This window comes from Artemia sp. Qi Xiang Cuo, chromosome 8 (assembly GCF_049724085.1).
Source record: "Artemia sp. Qi Xiang Cuo chromosome 8, ASM4972408v1, whole genome shotgun sequence".
Classification (NCBI taxonomy): domain Eukaryota; kingdom Metazoa; phylum Arthropoda; class Branchiopoda; order Anostraca; family Artemiidae; genus Artemia; species Artemia sp. Qi Xiang Cuo.
In genome coordinates, this window is record NC_142801.1 from 3375723 (window position 1) to 3397769 (window position 22047).

Consider the following 22047-nt stretch of genomic DNA (forward strand, 5'->3'; position numbering starts at 1 on the left):
AAAATTCATTTTGTGTAATATACATTCTTTTTAGTTAACGCAGCTGATTTTGGGTGTTTTGCAGAAGGCAATTATCATTAATTATAATCAATTATTTGCTACTATCTTGGCTTCAAAGCAGTATATAATAAAAAATTGATCGTTTCTTTGTATTATAACTGCAGAAAGGAATAAAGCGTCAACAGGTTCTGCTCATTACGAACACATAAAGGGCAGAATTTGACGTTATAAGCCATATTAAGATGCAGAAAGCGTCAACAGGTTCTGCTTAATACGAGCATATAAATGGCAGAATTTGACGCTATGAGCCATATTAAGATGCAGAAAGCGTCAACAGGTTCTGCTTAATACGAGCACATAAAGGGCAGAATTTGACGTTAAGAGCCATATTAAGATGTAGAAAGCGTCAACAGGTTTTGCTAAAAACGAGCACATAAAGGGCAGAATTTGACATTATAAGCCATATTAAGATGCAGAAAGCGTCAACAGGTTCTGCTTAATACGAGCATATAAATGGCAGAATTTGACGCTATGAGCCATATTAAGATGCAGAAAGCGTCAACAGGTTCTGCTTAATACGAGCACATAAAGGGCAGAATTTGACTGTATGAGCCATATTAAGATGGAGAAAGCGTCAACAGGTTTTGCTAAAAACGAGCACATAAAGGGCAGAATTTGACATTATAAGCCATATTAAGATGCACAAAGCGTCAACAGGTTCTGCTTAATACGAGCAAATAAATGGCAGAATTTGACGCTATGAGCCATATTAAGATGCAGAAAGCGTCAACAGGTTCTGCTTAATACGAGCACATCAAGAGCAGAATTTGACTTTATGAGCCATATTAAGATTAAGATAATAGCATCTAATCATAATTAAAAATAATAGGTTTCTTCATTGCACCCTTTGAAGAGCATTAGAGCATGTTCAGGGTATGTGACCTAATACTGGGTTTTGTAAGATGTCGCTCACGATGTGATATAAACTTTTCTAAAACCATATTTTCATAGCTACCACATTTTAATTTTTATTTATATTTTGAAAGGGTTGACACGATAAGTTCTTACCATGGTTCCGAAGATGCTAGGCGGTATGAACTTTAAGAATAATATTGTAACTGATCAGTTTTAATTAAGTTTAAATACGTTCAACTTCGGTTATGGCTGATCGATGTTTCTGCGATTAGTAAAATGTAACTATATGAAAACAGTTCACATGAAAATATATGTAACTAAAGCAGTTAACATGTAGGTGTAGCCTAACGATTTTTGTGCTTGAACAAGGATGTCAGTTTTGGCACGAATTGTTTTTAGAGGGGAAACAATAAAAAAATCGGGAATCCAATAATTAAATTTTTTGATAATCTGAATAAGAAGTGCCCAGAAATTCTAGAAAATTACGGACTTTGAGGGGAAGGAACCTCGAGCCCCCCCCCCCCTCCCTGCGTACATTCATGGGCCTGAAATGCAATTAAAGGTTAATATTAAGCATATGTGATAAATCTGGTGAAAAAAGCTTCCTGGAAGGCAAAAATATTTCTTATTCTGTGGGTTTTCATGAACGAGGATGGAGAATCGATTTACATACAATTGATTATAGAATTAGTGAAATTGGTATTTAAAAATAAAATTGCATGGCAAAACATTTGCTCAGTTTTTTTCTATGTTGTTATTTCAAGCCTTAATATTAATTTTTAAAAGTTTTAATTAACTTTAAGGTATCGATTTTCAATGATCAAATACTAAAATAACGTAAAAATGTATGTCAGCCATCGTTTTCAACATAGGTAGTTATTACTATCACTTCTAGAAGGAGAGGTGGTCGTGGCCTCCGTATAAAATTTTACAAGTGAGGTTTTTTTTTTTTATAACATATAATTTGCTAGACCTGCGTTGGGATGAAAAATGAAAAGATTACTGTTTTGTCCTAAAGGATGTTACCAAAGACTAAAAAGAGTTATAAAATATTTAAGAAAAACTTATTTTATTTCCAACTGCACTATAAAGTAAAAAATAAGCTTTTTAATCTGCCCCCCCCCCCCAAAAAAAAAATTAACTTTCAAAGACCAGAATTTAAATGTGTAGCACTTGTGCTACACGTTATTTTATGCCACTACCAACCCATGTTCTAACGGAGAATGGGGTTAAGGTATTGAAGTTTCCATGAATGCGTTTTAGGTATCCACATAGGCTACGTGGGGGTTTTAAGGGATGAAATTTCGTTTCCCCTGTCAAAGCTAAAGTATTGATTCCTTGGATATTAAGAACCCTTAAGAAAATGATAAGAAACGATACGTTAGATGGAACCATACCTTATTCTTACATTCTTGTAATACTTTTCTTTTACTTCGATTTTTCTCATTTTGAGAAAATGAGAAATGAGAATTTGTTTTCATTTCTTTTGTTATATTTTTGTTTTTGTTTGCGTGCAATCTATTGACATACATTTTGTGGTGGGTTGAAGTTTTTTTTTCAAGGGATTTGCATCCGGATTACATGTTAGTATTTTTGGTAAGTAGAACGTATTTTAGGTCAATGTAACTACATAAATTTTGAGATAGCAAGTCAGATTAAAAAAAAAAAAAAAAACTATTCACACAACTTTCCAATTTCAGAGACGGTGCTGCTGCTCGGTCCTATGCCTATTTGCAGCCTGTACAAACTGAATGGTTAGTATTGGTCGATTTTTCGAGCAGGCCAATTCATATATTCAATTAAGGTCGCTAATCTTTCACTAGTTCTACGCGGAGCCTTTAGAACAGACAACAATATTCCAGTAACAGGGGTGCCAATTCAAGAAAACGTAAGGATATTTTGGAAACAAAGGTACAAAAAGTCATGTTTCAAAATCTATGTAGGAGGGGGGGGGGGTAATTTTTTAATTAAAATACAATTTCTTCTATATTATTTCTTCTATAGTACGATGGAAAAGCCAATATGCTCTTCTCAGCTATATTTCCGTTATACATTTTTTCAAATCCGTAAAATTCTGTAATGTTGATACCTTATATTTCAGCTGGCGTTTCTGTAATTTAATACATTTTTCAGTTCCTTCAAAATGGTTAGGATCCTCAGAGTCTTTAACCGTGAAAGTACACAGTGCAGTGATGCAGGATTTTCTATAACCGCACGAACCAAATTTTTTTGGTTAAAAACATGAGAATTAAGTAAAGGAAATAGGAAATGCTTAACGGAGAATTTTCTCAGACTAAACAGCCTTGTGCGGTCAGTTCTGTTACTTGCTCCCGCTTTACTTCCTTTTAAGTAAATTACTTCATCCTTTGCGTAAGGGTTCAGTAAACTCATTCTAATACAAGGATGTAGGCCTAGTCACTAGGTTCTGCTCAGGCGGTAACTCATAAGGAGGTATTCCCCGCTTGGACTCTTATTCTCAGAAGATATTGTCCTTACGACTCCATTTTCAGCTGAAATAACGCATTTTAAATAACTTTATTGGATTAAGCTGCAACTTTTCAAGCGCCATTTTCAAAACAAACATTAATATATTGAGGTCGTATATCATTTTTAAAAAAGTAAGTATCTATATAAATGAAATAACTTATGTATTATTCATTTTCTTTGCATGCTTTAGAACTAATTGAACTTGCAACCACCATTAAGGGTGGTTATGGTTAGCTTGTTAGGATAAATCATGGAAATAGTGAGGCGAGTAGAAGAAAATTTTTACATATATGCATATATATATATATATTTACAAGGCCGTATCCAGGGAGGTAGGGGGTAAAGATAATTTCTTAAACTAGTATCCGTCGATGGCAGTTCATATTTCTTTGGACTTTGTGCAAATCGCGGATATTGGCGAATAACTCGCTTTTATGGTTGTTAAGTAGTTGGTTTTAATTCTTTTAATTTTTGAGTTTTATTGATACATCGTTTCGTTTCGCACTGAAGAAGAGAGGCGTTTGTCCTCTCGAAATATTCGCTTTGTTTTTTCAGTATTTTCATTTGGCCTATAAAAACCCCATTTTTGCTAGTGAGGTAGGGGGTTTGAACCCCCCCCCCTCTCGAAATGTTTGTCCGACTCGTAAACACGAAAAACACAAAACAGAATACAAACACATTTTTGATGGGTTTTTGAAGTCTTTTTGTACCCCCCCCCTCCCGATAAAACCCTGTTTGTATATATATATATATATATATATATATATATATATATATATATATATATATATATATATATATATATATATATATATATATATATATATATATATATATATATATATATATATATATATATATATATATATATATATGTAATGACATTTAGAGTGGGGAAGGACAAAATTGGTGTGTGTCTTAAAAAACGAAAAAGACAAAGGGTTATAAAACCAAGCCCCTTTGCTAATATCCCCACTTTGCATAGAAATCTTGAATGAGTAGTACTTATTTCTGCGATCTTTATTTTACTTATTCCATGTTTCTAAGTAAAAATCCCCCTTACACTTTAAAGTTCCTTGTGAGTCATTCTTAAATGTCTTGACTAATTAAAAACTAATATCCACAAATATTTTGACCTAAAGCTGTTGTTTAGATAATTTATGCTGCAAAAATCATGGGGTTAGCAGCAATCCAATACCTGCTGTGCATCTACGAGGGCTATTGCTCTATCATGTATGACAAACTTTTGCCATGACTCCTAACGCGACTCATGGCAAACTTTGCACCACTAGATTCCAACTATGACCACGGTGGCTTAAGCCATAAGATGTATTATGTATACGATTCTTGAAATCGGGCAGCCGTTCAAGCAAGATATAAATTAAAAACAATGTCAATCAATTATTTACGGTTGTTTGTTTTTCCTCAAGTTACCAGGAAATAAGGAATCAGAAGGAAATAATCATTTTTGCAGCGGATAAGACAGCAAATATTCAATGAATGCAGCCGGATCTTTAGCCTTATTTATACGGTACTGTTTCCTTTTTAAACAAATTTGGAATCCGTTATCAGGGTTTCCGGAAAATAAATAAACTCTAGAAAAGTATGAGAATTTCGAGCTGGATATGGAATCTTTACAGGAATATAGGCTTATTTACGAATAGATTTGAATAACAGGACTACTGGTTATTTTTCTAAGGGTAGTTTTGGATATTTATATAGGTTTGGATGCATTCACAATGAAGACCTAGCTAGTATCTATAGCTATTTCAAACCGGAACTCAAATTTAACTTTTTTGAAATTTGTTACGGCCAAGTGACTTCCCGCTCTCCGCCACCTTGAATTTCAGCTTGAAAATTGTGTGGTGAACATTTCCGTCTGAAGTAATTAGAACCACCCAATCAGATCATTTTAAAATTATACCTCGTGAACGCTAAAATTTCATCAGTAACATTAATTAAAAGCAAGTTGTTTTTTAATTTGGGAACTCTGGTTTAGTTTAACCTCTTTGTGAAAGCATAGCATATATTAAATACGTAACCTAACCTAAGTACCTTTTTTCGGTACTGTTCTATTATCTGTAACACACGCGAGAAGTGAAGTTTAGTCAATGGTAATGAAATAAAACAAAATAGGATGAAAATATAATAGTTTAGAAACAAATTTCGGCTATATTTGCACATCAGGGGGTGGGGGTAAAGCATAGAATATATTAAATACGTAACCTAACCTAGGTGTCTTTTCCCCCCTAAACCTCCCAAAAAAACAATAGTTTAGATGCTGTAAACGCAATGATAAACCACGGTTTGCGATCGAATTCTCTATTGACAGATACCCGTTTGACTATTTTCTTTTATCATCTATCGTGCGTGTGTTACAGATAAAAGAACAGTAGCCTACCCTTTTTTTCCTATAAACCCCAAAAAACTAAAGTTTCAATATTGTAAACCTAGTGATAAATCATTGTCTGGAAAAGAATATGTGTGTCTTTTTTGGAAAGAACTAATAAATTAAACTGAATATTTGATATATAATGATATTAATTGCAAAAAGCCCACCAGTTCAAGAGTTATTTCATTATAATTTTCATTTTATTTTTAATGTTGCAATAAGTACAAAAGAAAGTATTTGTAATATAGTTCATTTTCAGTAAAGCGCCAGTGACGGAGTAGGCTTTAGACTTTTACAGTTAGGGAAGGGGGCAGTAGCCAAACTCTTGTTTGCAGTGATTTTTGTTTGTTTTAAGCTTGATTTCCATATTCAGTTTAAGTTTTACTCGTTTTAATATTTATTTATTCATTTATATTAGTACCTGTTGTAGGTTTGTTTGCTATGATTGTTTGTTTAAATTCTGTTCGTTTAGGGTTTCATTTATTCTATAAGTAGTAAGGCCATAGGCACTTGAAAGTTTACATACATATCTATGCCTTAGGCGTAAGTTTGAATGTATACTTTCAATGCATTGTACGGTTACCAGGGTCATTTGCCTATTACAATGAACTCTACATGGGTTGATAGACATGTTTTCTATTATGACACCCATTTTTGGAGGACAGCCAGAGAGAGAGAGCGATGGTCACACTAACTACTGGAGTAGTAGTTTGATTCTGATATAAGGGGTAATTTTCATTGTATTTCATATTAGTAAGAGAATTGAATTCAAAGAGAATAGTTTATTTGAGAGGATATTAGTGGAGAAAAAATGAGTGGTGCACTTACACTTTTGGAGATTAATGATGGAACCGACAGGAGCAGCAGCAGCGATATACGAGTACCTAATGTAGCTGTGGAAATAACCGCTGGGTGTAGACTATGTCTTGAATGGGACATTATGTACGCGAGATATGTGATATCATTAAGCAAATTTAAGCAGGAGGAGCAACTATGTTTTGCTGGAAAAATTAATATTCTCCATATAAATAAACTTCGGTCAGCATTAGATGTTCTATCGAAATATATTGATGAGAACAAAATGCATCAGTGAATATTATTATTGTAATTATGTTCAATAAAAATGTTTCTAAATCAATGGTATTTTTTTTTTTCTTTCTATAGTAGACAAGCTTATATTTTGATTAGAAAAAAGAGATTCTGTTTAGTCTGTAGTTGGTTGTGAGAGAGTTAGGACTAAAAAAAATGGATAGAGTCGAGAAAGAGCGAATCATGAAGAATCTAGTTCATATGGAAAAACGTTTGATTCTAGATGATGATTTTATAGAGTTGTCTACTCAAAGGAAGATATTTTCTCGAGGAATGCTTGTCGATATAATGAAAACCGATTCTCCATCATTAGACTATTGCATGAAGCTTCTACATCGTGGTCCAAATGCATTTACAAAATTTATTGATATATTGATCACGACACGACAAAAAGATATTGTGAATATGATTTTAAACATTAGTTTAGACATTTAGGACTTTGTTTTCATAAGAAAGATGGTGCTCAAGGATGATTTACTCCTCTCTCTACATCTCAGGCAATTTTTTTTTGTTGCTAGCTCAGTTTTATTGTGGGAGTGAGAGGGTTAACACTTGACAAAATGTTACATACATGTCCGTTATGTATGTACACACAGGGCAGCTGGTCATCATGTGAGAATTGTACAATGATTGAGGAGTATGATGAAAAGTGTAGATTATGCAATCCGTGTAAATTACATAGATGATCTACTGTAAAAATTAAAGGGTGTAATTCCTGTCTTGAAGAGGTGTGTGACTCTCATCCTAGAGGTCACCTATGCTCCAATTGTCAGTATGATAAGTGCAAGCAGTGGGAGAGTACATATCCCGGTATGATTGGAAAGAATCCTAACCGGGATTTTAGTTTATTGCTGCAAAATTGGTATATTCGTGGTTTTAGATTTTTATGGGAGGAGGAACCGGGTAATCGATTCAACTACTGGAACAACAAATGAAAATAGTTTCTATGTCACCATTGTGAAGAAACTGAGTGTTATGATTATAAGCCCACTGATTTTTATTTTGGAAGTGACAGAATGTGATTTGCCACTTGAGGACACTGTTTGTGAAATTACTTCAAATAGGCATATTGAAACATGTGAATTCTTTAGAATGAATGTGAATAGTATCATTGACTATACAAAGAGATATGACAAGAGTGAAGTCACGCTCTACTGTAGAAAATGCGACCCTGACATTGCACTACATCAGAATCAGTACACTGTGAATTCAGATAATCTACCCGCACTAGTTGTTGTCGACAAATACCTAGTAGTGGATGAAATCTAAAGAGTAGAAAAGTCGCTTTATCATGTATATAAATTTGTTTTATTAATAAAAAATTTCACGTACATATTTAGAGAATTTTATTAGTATGGCACTAAAATAAATATTAAATAAACTTGTAAGTATATTCTCCACTAGAAAGTCGTTCAATTGAGGTAAGTCAACGTAGATGTTGAGAAACTGCTTGTAGGTGTAGCCACGACATCTGAACATGAAAAAGAGTAGTGCATGAAAGCCACATGTCTTAGTCGCTAAATCCTGTACTCTTCGTTGATTTTGAATAATGGTTTTTCCACTGCTTTCAATAAAGTTGCTGATGTATGGAACGTAGAATTTATACGATAGACCAAGAGGATCAAAAAATTCAATATTCTTCGCTGTTTGAAAGATGCTTAGCCAATGACCGGTCTTCAAAGTCGATGGACTGCTATTAACAATGATCAGGGTATTGTTAACACTTGGAATTTTTTCAATGAAGTCCGAGGGTATGCAATAGGACTTGTACTGGGACATGTATGGATCCATACTAAATACGTTGATTATTTGCTTTGTGTTCATGGTGCTAGGTCTAGTAGAACACTGCCGTCGGGCGTGATTTCCCAATAGGTTTCAAATTGACTCAGTGATATTAGCGTGATACTCTCAGTCAGAGCATTGGCAAATGTACACTCTAAACGTACATTCCCTGTTCGTACTATGCTCATATCCTGTGTGCCTGACAAATCCAAAACAATAACTCCATGATTTTTTGAACACATTGAATCGGTTATTCCATTTTCAAATAGTTGAGAGTCAGGATCTAGGGATTGCATAGTCAACTCGTACAGAGTTCTATGGGATTTTTTGTCAAACGATAGAGTGTACAGTGGAATACCATTCACTTTGCACACAAGGATAGATAGATCAAAACAATTAAAATCATGGGGAGATTCAGTCCAGGATCCAACAGCACTGCCACTCTTCACAAAGGCCAATGCCAATTTTGATGGAATTTCTCCATTGATAAAAGATGAATCGCTACAGCTACGAGAGCCGGTGGCAATGTGACGTTGATTGGTGATTGTATGGGGGACAAGAAGTTTAATGTTGTTGCCATTGGCTCTTAGCTTTTCCACAGCCAATACAACAGAGCTCATAACTTGTTGTTTTCCGACATAGAGAATTGTTGATGTGATAACAACATTTGCATTGGGTGCTGTTGGAAGTATTTTTTTCAAATGAAAATTTGAGGGAACCATCTGTAGCCTTACATCAATCTTGACATTGGGGGGTAGCCAGAAGTGTATACTAAATATCTCCTTTTTTTATTTTACAACCAGTGGATACTACTGGGTCACTGCTGTAGTCAGCTCACCATCAGTATCAACACCTGATCGATATTCATAGCCCAGCAATTGTCCTCACATCTCCTTGTATGCCTTTGGTGTCATCATCATAAATTGAATGTAGCTTGCATAGTTGGATAAATTATTGCTGGTGCTCACCAATGTCACATTAATAAATACATTAATTTGTTTGAATAGTTTGTTTAGAATGCAGTTTTCATAGGAGAGACCATCGCCGGCATTTGGAGTTTTACTATCTGACTTTTTCTTCACCACAATATTTAAATCGATAAATGTTGACGACAAATCAATGAAATAGTCTTCATTGGAAAATATTTGAAAGTGTATATTTTCTGAGTGGGGTTGTTGGGGGTGAAATTGTTCATAGTAGTCATACTTGACACTGACATCAACATTTTCAGCATTGAATAGATTCAATGAGGAACTGATTGATGGATATGATTCCTTGTGAGGGAGATAAGTCATCTTAAGAGAAGAAATCCTTCTTTGATCTAACAATCTTTTTCTTTTTCTTCTTCTTCTGTTGCTTATTGGTCTTCGTTGTTTTATTCCTCAAATTCCTTGTTGATGTCCTTTGCTTCCTGCCTGGGTGGAGACTGATGGGTGAATGACGCGAACGCATCCTTTTCAATCCCTCCCTATATTGTCTAGATTTTAGTTGCTCATCAACGGCTGTTTCTGAAGATCTAATATTTTCCATTCAAATCTCCCTGAAATTTTTTTTTGACGCCCAATCCTGCAGTGTTAAGGCAGCAAAATTTGATGCAGCAAGCAAGATATACTTTTTGGAAATTGGTAGTGAAGAATTAAATAGCCTAGCAAACCAGCTACCGAGACCATGGCCAGGCATTGTAGTACGCCCCTTGTAGTAGTCCAATCCATTGCCTATTTGACGTGGACTCAAAGCACCAACATAACAGTCAATATCGGGACAGACAAATGGAATTCTTCTATTGTTCATTTTTTAGGTTATTGTACCGTCGTTGACAATGGGTCGAAAATGACATGTAATCACTGCTAAGCCTTTTGAAATTGCTATTGGATCACCTAAGTCAGTTCTTAGTGTTAACTGACAGAGTTCCAAATAGGAAGTGTTTACGGGAATATACTGAAGATGCCTTATATTATAGTGGTGAACATGTTCCTGATTGTTTGTTCGTTCAAGAACTCGTAGGAGGGCGTCATTTGAATTACCAACCCGAGATGTTTCAACAAATGAAGAGTAGAGAAATATGCAAGTGTCCGTGGAGAAGCTGGATGCATAGTCTGCATAGATAACACGGTCACTACCACTGAAATTTTCTGTCTTAATAATAAGGTTTTTAAAAACAAGAACCTCACGTAAATTCTCATTGAGGAAAATTCTTTCATTCTCATTTGGATTGTTAATATAAATTCTCCTTTGTTCCGTCGATTAATTGAAAGTGAAACCGCCTTTTTTTAGACTTGCAATTTTTTTTGTTTATAACTCTATACAGTTCATGCATGTTATTGTATTTAATGTATGGGATGTTAGAAATAGGTTAATGATTAGAGTCAAAAGTTGCCATTGCACCTTCATCACCGAATTCAAACGGTCGTATTTTTATTTCATATTTACGATCCTTTCTCAGGATGTCATAGGTATTTTTAAAAATACAGTCGACAAGAGTCACTTAATATGCACCGTCAAATTTGACGACGGGGGAGAGTTTTGTCCAAAAATCACTTGTCGTATTAAAGTCATTGAAGAGAGGATCGGAAACGTTGGAAATGAAAGTTACATAGAAATCATTGTGCATTGTCAATATCTTCAACACCGATCGAAGAATCAAAATCAGAGTTGTATCCTAGCCACCGAACAAGTAACTGTTTCTTACCCCCGCGAGTACGTGTCTTTAATATCTTTTCAATTTGATAGATTTCACTAGCATTTTTAACTTTTTGTAGTTCATAGTCATAAAAGCCGCCGAAAATCTCCTAATCTTTGGTATCACGCAGACTATAAGTTATGGGTTTAGTGTCTAAGATTTTTGCCACTTTAAAGAGTTCAGTGGACCACAAGTAATTCCCCATTTCAAAAGCATTAGTTGTTCTATTAACTCGAACCGTATCATCAACATTGAATTTATTTTTCTTCTTCTTGACAACTGACGATTCATTGGAATATTGTTTAAAAAATGTGTCAATTGTATCATAATCCGAATGATGAACTTCCATTGGCGCAGAGTTGGACAATGATCGTTGAGGTCGTTGATTATAAATCAACATTATTTTATCAAGATCACGAATAAAACCCGATGTATTTTTCAATGTACAATATCTTGAAATTAAAAGTCGAATACTTCTTATCAATCGTTCGGCCAATGCAGCCTTTATAGGACAGTGACTATGATACAGCAGTGTACTATATTTTTCTAGTACTCTTGAAACATGAGGATTAACAAATTCACTACCGCGATCAGTTTGAATTTTTTTATATGAATCATGTTGGATAATACTTTCAATGGCCTGAGCAACTTCAACACCTCTCTTTGATCGCAATGGACTTGCATATGCATAACGACTATAAACACTGATTGCAAGTAGAATGTACTTGTACGGTGTATTGTGACGTCTTTGAATCTCATCTAGAGTCAGGAGATCTGCTTGCATTATATGCAATGGGTAAAAGGCTTTAGTTTTTTGATATTGTTTGGCATGAAGTCTATGATTTCTATGCAGAGTGTAACTTGATTCATTTTGTAGATAGTCTTGTACTTTTTTAGTGCGAACACCAGCGACTTTGGAAAGAGTTGTGGGGGAACTTAAACTCACCGCCTCACCAATCTTTTAATAAACACCTGTCAGAACTTCAACAATTTTGAACGTAAACACGTTGTGTAACGTCCGCTACCCGGTTGTATACTGGCCATTGATGGTGGTGGTGGTGATGATGACCTGATACGTCTTCGCTTTTTTCTAGCTATCAGTGGTGTGCTAGTATTTTCCAAAATTTATTTAAAATCTTATTCTTCAAGTTCATTTTTTAATTGTGTCAATGTTGTTGTTGTTGATGATGATGATGACGATGATTCATGTTAATTTATTTTTTTTAGAATTTGTCTATTGCCAATAATACTATTTGGGAAGTTTAATTTATTTATAAATTTTTATATATTAGTATCAAATGATAATATTCCTCCACGATTCGTTTCCATGTAACAGATTAAATCAAGTGGATTATAGCTCTTGCACCGAATTATAATACCTTCCCCATTACTCTCAACTTTAATGTGATCACTTTCCAGGAGATAGGATAGGAGTCGTGTTAGTTTTTCAACATATTTGTTGGGCCGTATATGTCCAAATTTAAATACCCTCGAATACAATTACACCATCTTCAATTGTTTTACACCAGCAGAATGCCGAGGAGATGATTCTTTTTTGGGATCAGCAGCAGCAGCAGCAGTGGGGTTCGGCCGATTGGACTTGTGTTGGTCGACTCGACGACGTGCATCTTGAGGTAAAAGCAGTTTTTTATCATCCTCAATATTTTCATTGTCAAGGACTTTACTCAGATTGTTCTCAAAGTGTTTGACGGGTGAGAGAGCGAGTTCTATTGGAGTCAATTTATAGGGTTTTGCCATTCTCTCTCTCTCTCTTTTAGAGAAAACTGTTTACAAGTCCTGCAATTATTGGCAGTAAAAGTGTGAAAAAGCTACCACCCGCCTGAAGAAGTCGTTTCCTTTTGAAATTATTTACTTTCTTTTTAGAGGCCAATGTACGTACAATGGAACGATGTTGCTTTGCCTGTTGCTTAACTACTTCTGGCACTTGAACATTACACTCGATCAAATTTAAACAAAGTTCGGATATTATATTAATGAAATAATTGTCAATAACGTGTTTGAGTATTGCTTTCCTAAGCGGAGGTTTTGAATTTCTTAGAACTTAAAACAAATGTCTATTTTCATGTAGTTTCTTAAGTGTCATGATAGCAACTAATATGTCTTTTTAGTGTTCACTGGGAGAAATACTGTAATGTCAGTGTCGAAAATATATGTGACTGCACTCAGAGCCTCTTTTATTTTGTGATTAGGATCCATTAGTTGGTGCACGTAATTTCTTTAAGGGGCATTAGTGTAGTATGATAGAGTGCATGTGTGTGATTACGTGTCTTGGGTTGGAGTGTGTTAGGCGAGAGAGAGAATTACTCCAAGAATTGTTGATGATCGAGAGGGTACAGTTATATAAAAGTGTTCGCGTACATTTCATCTGATGAAAGAGAGTGTGTGGAACCAGAGCAACAAAAATTTGTTCATGATTACAGCAAACAGCGAATAGTTGTAGCATTTAATGGGACAATTGTTCAACAGATTCAGCTAGATCGTCAATGATCAACCAAGAGTTTGGTTCAATAGGGTTGAAAATATCAAGTCCCTGTATGAATTGTATCTGCACCAAGCCCATGGTGGCAGCAATTGCTTTTATTTTATCGTATGACTCCTGCCAAATACTATAACAATAGTATATTTTTTTCGGCTTTTCCACAAACATTTTATCACAATTTTTAAATATTTTAGTTAAGAGTGTTGTTTTGCCCGACATTGACGGTCCACACAGACACGATCTGAATGGTGTTTTAAATTGATACATGTTCCCGTCAACAGTTCACCTGGAGAACTAACTGTAGACTATGGCTGTCTAATGACTAAATAATTTCCCTACTACTACTACTACTCCGCTCAATAATAATAACGAGAAGAAGAAGAAGAAGAATAAAGAATAATATTTTATTTTATTATATACAAAAAAAAGGTGACAATAATTTAAATAAAAAAATACTAAATTGAAAAAGGAACATTAAACATGAATAAAAAAAAATACAATTTTTTTTAATTTATTTATAAAAAAAAATACAAAATTTACATAGCCACTAGAAAAAAAAAAAAACACGTAAATAAATACACTTTTTTTTTTTCTGTTTATTTATTTATAAAAAAAAAATAAACAAGTTCTGGGCGTACTGTGCCATTGAAATATAACCCTTTTTCTTAACACCTGTTATTGTTTGGGGTCCCCCCCCCCCTCCCCCCGGGGGGGCGGGCGCTGCGGCGGCCGGGGCGGGCCGGGAAGCCGCCGGGCCCCGGGGCCCGCTGTGGGGGGCCCGGGCCGGGGTCGACATCAAATAATGTAAATGGATCTTCCGTTCACAAACCCACCCCCCCACCCACAATTTAAATTTATTGTGATAGAAAAAAAAAGAATTAAAAAAAAAAAACCTGCTTACCCAAAAAAAACCTCCCCCACAATTTATACTTTTTTTTTTAGTTAATTTAATTTAATTTTTCTATTAAGAGTTTTTTTATTTAATATTTAAAATAAAAAAGGGGTGAAATTAAATAATTAAAGGGTTGCCATAACTTAAAACCAACCACAAGTAAATATAATTTGTCCGATATGGCAGACATGGCGTTTTTATCGACTCTAACTGTGTAGTTATTAAAGTGTACAGAGCAAATCGCAATTACTTTTAGCCTTGGTACTAGTCTATGCTCCATACAGTTTTCCTACTAACTAATGTCGAAATTATTTTTTACAAACTGAGTGAGTACACTCTTACACAATTGTTTGATCTCCTTGCTATGCATTTCCACACAGTATACCTTCGGTTCAGGAAAAACACCACTGGATATCAGATCGCTACCCGTTTCAGATTTTAACATTAACAATTGATTTGGGGCCTGGCGTTTCACTAGCTCTTGATAGAGTGATTCGTCACAACTAGTGTAGTCCATTCGTGAGCTAATGTACTCGCCATTTTCCAAATCATTCAATAGATTTTCAGTTTTGACTTTTAACAGGAGTGAATCAGTGTCCCCTTAATACAATTGAACTTGTCCCTCCATCGGCCACTGTACCCTACATACATTGTAATAAAATTACAACATGAGTTTCTTGGATATGTCAGTTATTGCTCGTCCCCCTGCAATAATTTTATTTAATACAATGTTTCTTTTCTTGCGATGTAGGAGAACCAGATTGGAGTCTATGATTGTAAAAGATGTGAAGTTTGGATCCGCAATGATTCGAGCACAATCTTTGGGGTTGGTTACAATGTCACATCGACTTCTGTGTCGTACGCTCTCGCACATTTTACCGAAAGCTGAGTTCAAAATGAGTTTATAGACTTCTTTTTCAACTTTCGTTTTCGCTTGTGAACGCTTACTGACAAAGGTGTCAATAAACGTTTTCATGTAAGGCTTTTGATCATAGTGGAGGGCTCTATGAATCTTTGTGACTTTGAAACCATTGGATACCATCCATTTCAAGAGCAAATGATGAACATCGATATTCTGTTTCGGGTTGAGGTCGGCAATTATTTTTTGTTTTGAAGGTACCCAGGGCATACTTCCATCCTCTACTCAAAATATATTGTAGGGATTCAAAGATTCCCGCTCCACCGATCTATGTAAGCACGGAAAAGTAAAGTCTTTTAACGAATCAAGGATTTTAACTGTTATTTCACCGTTAATTTAAAAAAACCATCACTATACTCAATTCTGTTTAACATTAGATTTTTTGGAGGAAATTAGGTCACTTGGTTTTTTAAGCCATTAATAATTGCCACACGGCAAACAGTAGTGAGACATTGCCGATGGGTAAAGAGAATTCATATCCAAAAAAACTGCGTCCCACTTTTCATCGGTGGCCTATCCACTCGGATAAGTCTCCATGATATAATCCCCATGAAAGCTATAGCCACCCCTCAATGATCTCTCTAACGACAGATGCTGATCCACATCGGCGATCAGACCTAATTCCTCTTTTCTGATTTTAATTATCAAGTCCATCACCAAATGGGGAGTGGAAAAATAATAACCTAAATCCAACCCAAATTCCACATAGATTTTATCAGTATTTTTGCACACAATATCCAGAAGAGTGAGTACGTCACTGGCCAAGTAAAGTTTACAATAATCCCACCCATTTTTACATCCGCCCTTTTCCCAAACCCTCTTAGCAAATTCGTAGTCGCTAGCGGTGCACTCACTCTCAGTAAGAGAATTGTAAAAAGCTTCAATGGGTGGTAGTGTCACCTCATCTAGCCTCGAGCCAGAGTTGTAATAATCATATGGATATATACCCTGACACGTTAATAAATCATACATTTCATCATATGGGCCGCGCTGTTTGAGGAGGGGGAATCTATCAAAATTGTCAATTTTCTGCACCTGAATCAATTGACTTAAATATTTGGGGACGAAGCTGAAAGAGTCTAAAAACGGATTTTATTCAGGCACATGTTACCCTTGTCAACAGTTTTCCACATGAATTCTAGCAGCAGTAGCTTATCCGATGATTTGGGTATGATATTATATGAAAAAGAACCATCTATCCATGCGTTATCTACAACTCCTCCCTTGGCAATGCGGGCCAACGCCGGAAGAACAAACTTTAAGTCGTAGTTGGAATTGTGTATAAAAACAGGTACGAGATATTGGTGTCTAACGTTTAAATTGCATGGCTGATTCGCTACCCGTCTCAAGGTACTCCCCCCTGATATAATTTCCTGTCACAATTGATCATGGTTGATCACCTTCCTCCTCCCCCCAGCCCCAGCACCATCATCAAATTTCCTCTTGCAAACCCAACACCGTTTACGATTTTTAATGGCCACTATGTCATCTGGTGATAGGAGCATAGGATAGTTTGTATAACGAAGGAGCGAAATTGCACAGTTCACTGTTTTGACTAGACTGACCAATGCCGAGCGCATACAATCTTCACCGTCACTCAACATCTCCACTACCTCCAACACTTGCATGGTATTATTGGAATCTCGTTGCGCATGAGCGTAAGAGACCCCTATGGCTTCATGTATTTTAACACGATTTGAATTTGACGGATCGCACACGTCTGTCAGCTTAGCTTCGCAGTCCAAAGCAATCTTATTGCTCTGTAGGAGCGTGTTTTGAAAATTTTTAAAACGTAAGATCGCTCTATATCCGCTTACCGTCTCCACAGCCTGGTATCCATGACGTTTACAGTGTTTCATGTGATGCTTTAACTTTAAATCAGAGCAAAATCTTGAGAGACATGTTTGACAGAAATAACACACATCACCTCGCTTTTTACCCTCCCCAAAAACCCTACTAATATCAGTAATTGGATTGTAATGACCAATTGAATCGGAGTCGGTAGGTGGAGTGTACAGAAGCCACACCCAATGTTCTACTGATTCAATTGAAGGAGCTCGCACTGGAAATAATACACCCTTCTTCTCGGAACGCTGACCCTCTGCAAATTCAGTTTAATAATGTAGCACTTTAACACCAATCTTTAAATGTGCATTATACCACTAAAAAATATCTATTCCATTTAGCCCCAGGGGAAATTGACCATTTAAACAATTAAAATCCACTTTGGGGAACTTTGAACCCTCCCTACCATTAACTGCCATTTTATTCAAGTTTTTCTTAGATGCATCATCGCGCAGAGGTCTGTATGCCGAAATTAAAAACGCATACTTGAAACACTGCAGCCTCGTATCGAAACAGATTCGTTGTATCCCCCTACACACCTCTAAATCTGAATGATATTTTAAAACTATAGCCCTCTCCCCACCACCACCTCTTACAATAAAATCCTTTTTAAACCTACAAATGTTAACATTTAAACTTTCTATAAATAAAACCACAGATCCACTACCCCCTTCGTTATAATTTTCCCACTTACTTTGAATACTATTGGCCCAAGTTAGAAAAAACACCCCATAATTTGATAAATGAGGGTGAATTGCCAACATCTCTGTGTTCAAGTATTTCGAATACATCTCACCCGCATTTTCATTTAAAAAAAATATTTTTAGTGCTATTGATGCTTTTAAACTGACCCCCACTCCCCACACCCCCATTTGTTGTTCAAGAATGGCTCGAATCTTATCAGTATATGAATGTGTAATGGCCAGGGGATCTGTTATTATATCCCCCGACACTAGAGAGTTGAAAGGGTCACCGAATTTGGCGCTGTAGACCAGTGTGTGATGCAAGGCAGAGTTGGAGAGAAAAAATCCGGAAGAGGGGAGACTGTTGCTGTATTACTACTACTTCTATCTAGACCATTCAGTGGAGTGGTGGCGGGTGACAGAGAATTGTCAAGAACACAACTACCAGTCTGTTCAATCTTAGTGTGGGGATGTGGCAAGATGTCCCCCAGCACAAATTCTTAGGTGTTTGGGGACAATTGGTAAATCCAGCCTGTATTGTCATCTGATCTAATGTCCTTATGAGGACCCGGTTCAGAGTTACTTGTAACATCATCATCTAAATATTCGCGTATGAAATTATCTGCCCACTCTGGGTCCTCAACCATGTCAATATCACAGCTTAAGTCCTCCAGGCTGGCCATTTCCCCAAAAACATCGTTAAGGAATCCACTGTCCCACTCCATATTCTCTAGGACCAGTATAGGTTCATCCCTGAACTCTGCTGGTGGTGACAGAATTGGTCCTGTAAATATAGTTGCCTCATCACTCAATGGTGTCGCTGGTGGTGGTGATATATTTTTAATCTGTAGAAAAAAAAGTTTTATTTTTTATGTAAATTTTTTTATAGTTAATAGACTGTGTCAATTTCTCATAGTCATTGTCACACTACCATCACCATCACCTAAACAATTAAAAGAAGAAGAAAGTTACATTGTCTTATGTCTTTCATAATGTCAACTGAACACGTTAAAAAATATATTTTTTTTTTTTTAGTCGGGAAAATGTAGTCTTATTATTATAAAAAATTAATGGTTTTATTCCAAAAATTTTTTTTTTTTAAATAAAAATTAAAAATCTGAGACAAATTCTATTGTTTGAGCCCCGCTACTATCCTAAGCTCCTGCTGAAGATAGCTTCAAATATTGAACTTTGTATATTTAAAAAGTATAAATGCCACAAAAAGGTATTTTTTCAAAAATAGGGGGCAATTGCTCCTTATATCTCACTTTTCATCACTACTATCCTAAGCTCCGGCTGAAGATAGCATCTAATATTGAACTTTGTATTTTTTTTTAAAGTTTAAATGCCAAAAAAAAGTTTTTTTTTTTTTTTTTTAAATTTTGGTCAATTGCCCATTATATATAACTTGTAACCAATACAATCCTAAGCTCCGGCTTAATATAGATTAAAATATTGAAATTTGTATATTTTAAATTTATAAATGAAACAAAAATGTATTTTTTAAAAAATTGGGGGTCACGTGCATACACTACTATCCTTAGCTCCTGATGAATATAGGTGCGAATATTGAACTTTTTAATTTTTTAAAAAATATAAATACCATAAACAGGAATTTTTTAAAAAATATCGGGGAAATTGCTCATTATATCTAATTTGTCACCACTACTATCCTAAGCTCCTGCAGAAGCTAGTTTCGAATATTGAACTTTGTATTTTTTAAAAGTATAAACTCCATATGTCGGTGGTTGATGATGCTACCTTCTCAATAATCCCTATTTTCCTGTGTATTTTGCCAACGGATTTGTTTGAAGTTGACCTGGGTTGAATAAATGCTTGTAAGAGAGAGAAGAACTTTTTTTCTCCATTCATGTCAACAATTAAAATGTTGGATGGTCCTTTTTTAGAACTCCCCCCACTCTCCCCCACTCTCGGGGAGGACCCTGGGGAACCGGGAGCTTCCTTCGATGTAGGAGGATCGATACCCTCTCGAGTGAGGGGGTTGGGGTCTTGGACTTCACAACACTGTTCAAATAGAACAACCTCAAATTCTTTTTCGTAAACACCTAAGTGTTTCAATGAAATGATCAAACACGGCTTCACCCAAATAATGTTTCTTAACATTACCGCGAAGACATATTTGGAAATTATCAAAAAACCCATTTTCAATGTGTAAATTGCTTATTGAAGATATAGATCTTGCTATTTAAAGTCCAATTTGCATACGACCCTACTTAGAATTCATATCGGATTGATAGATCTAATAAGTAAAGCGGATGTATTAAAATGCATTAGGCACGAAAATACAATTCTATAAGTGCGCTTTAACTTTATTGGATCATTTTTTTTCAATTTCGTTTTTTTCTAATAGTTAGTTTTTTTGTATAAAATTAATTTTTAATTATAAAAAATATTTTTTATAATTTAATAGTTAATGTTTTTTTTTTTTTTATATAAATTAATTATAATAAATACTTTATATATATATCTAATTTGGTTAATGAAAGAAAATTAAATAGCTTAAAAACAAATTTTAAGTTTTTAAAAAGCTATGCCCCTGAGAAAATTTTGTCTTATTTTTTGAAAATAGGGATAGAAAAAAAAATATGTATATACATACAAAGTCCGATTGGACCTCTATATCTGAACTCCTTTGTAATACTTGAGGGGGGTTAAGGTCACAATCTTCAGTAGGTTGAGCTGAGGCATTATATAAGGCAGTCCACTCCCTTTTCAAGTTCCTTCCAGCTGATATGGAGCTAACACGGGGGTCAGAGGTCCCTGTCATTAAAAGATTCACAGGCATTGGCTGGTCTTGTGTAGTTCTAGTAGCGAATTTGATAACTGAAGGTCTTGTAGCTTGCATTAGTACAACTTCGCTATATCGTGCCCTCTTTTCATAAGTGGGGGTTTTGAATGTGTCCACCTACTTGAAAAAAAAAAATTAATTTTAGGCTTTTGAAAATAATTCATTTTATTTTATTAATTTAAATTATTTAAAAACATTTTTTTTTTTTTCAATATAGATAAGCAATTTTTTTTAAAAAAAATCACAAAAAATGTTAAATTAACTTGAAAATAAAAAACCCTTAATGCATGCGTGCCCGTGATGTTTTTAAAAAAAAACCCATAAAAAAAAAAAAAAAGCCGCCGTAAGATTAAACATAATGGATAAATATCTTTTGTTTTAATCACCTAAAAACAAAATGATTAAAATTATAAAAGTACCATTATTTAAATTTTCATTACATAATTTCTTCCTTAAATTAATGATAATTTCTTTTTAATAATGAGAAAATTTTTACTCACCAGAAATTGCTTTGATTTATCAATTTTTTCTATGTGATTACAAAAAATGTCAGTTGTGTTATGTTCAATAAACGATTCCAAACTGTTGAGGTATCTAATTTGAAACCTGAATATATACAAAAAATAATTAGCTTCTAAAAAAGAAGAGACACCGGTTTTTGAACTAAAAAAAAAAAAGACGTTGAACTTTGAAAGTGCGTCGTTCCTAGAGTGTAAAGACCTGTAGACCTGTTTGTATGCAAATGACCCCGGTAACCATACAATGCATTGAAATTTTACATTCAAACTTACGCCTAAGACATAGATATGTATGTAAGCTTTCAATTGCCTATGGCCTTACTACTTCTATAATAGTAATCTCTGGTTTTTATTTCTGCTGATGTTAAGTTTAGTACGGCCTTTACTTTTCTTTGAAAAACATCTTTTTTGGAAAGTTTTTTTATAATTAATCCTCAAATTGAGATTTTTTTTTTGCCCCAATCCAGACTGATTCCTGGGAAGGTCCACGATAGTAGAGATATTAAAAGTAGTAGTGTTAGTACAAGCAGTGTACA

The 22047-nt window shown here is 35.0% G+C and overlaps 2 protein-coding genes across 2 annotated transcripts in view; both read right to left on the reverse strand.

The window, feature by feature from the left end:
• Positions 1–22047, reverse strand: part of edl (ETS-domain lacking) — a 33447-nt gene that overhangs the window by 5004 nt on the left and 6396 nt on the right. The window lies entirely within an intron of this gene.
• LOC148949076 (uncharacterized) lies at positions 1453–21077 on the reverse strand. The gene is made up of 3 exons (XM_089093006.1): positions 20805–21077; positions 18843–19029; positions 1453–1460 (listed from the first exon to the last, which is right to left on the reverse strand). Exons 1-3 carry the CDS (start codon positions 21048–21050, stop codon positions 1453–1455), a joined length of 441 nt encoding a protein of 146 aa, XP_088949132.1. The 5' UTR covers positions 21051–21077.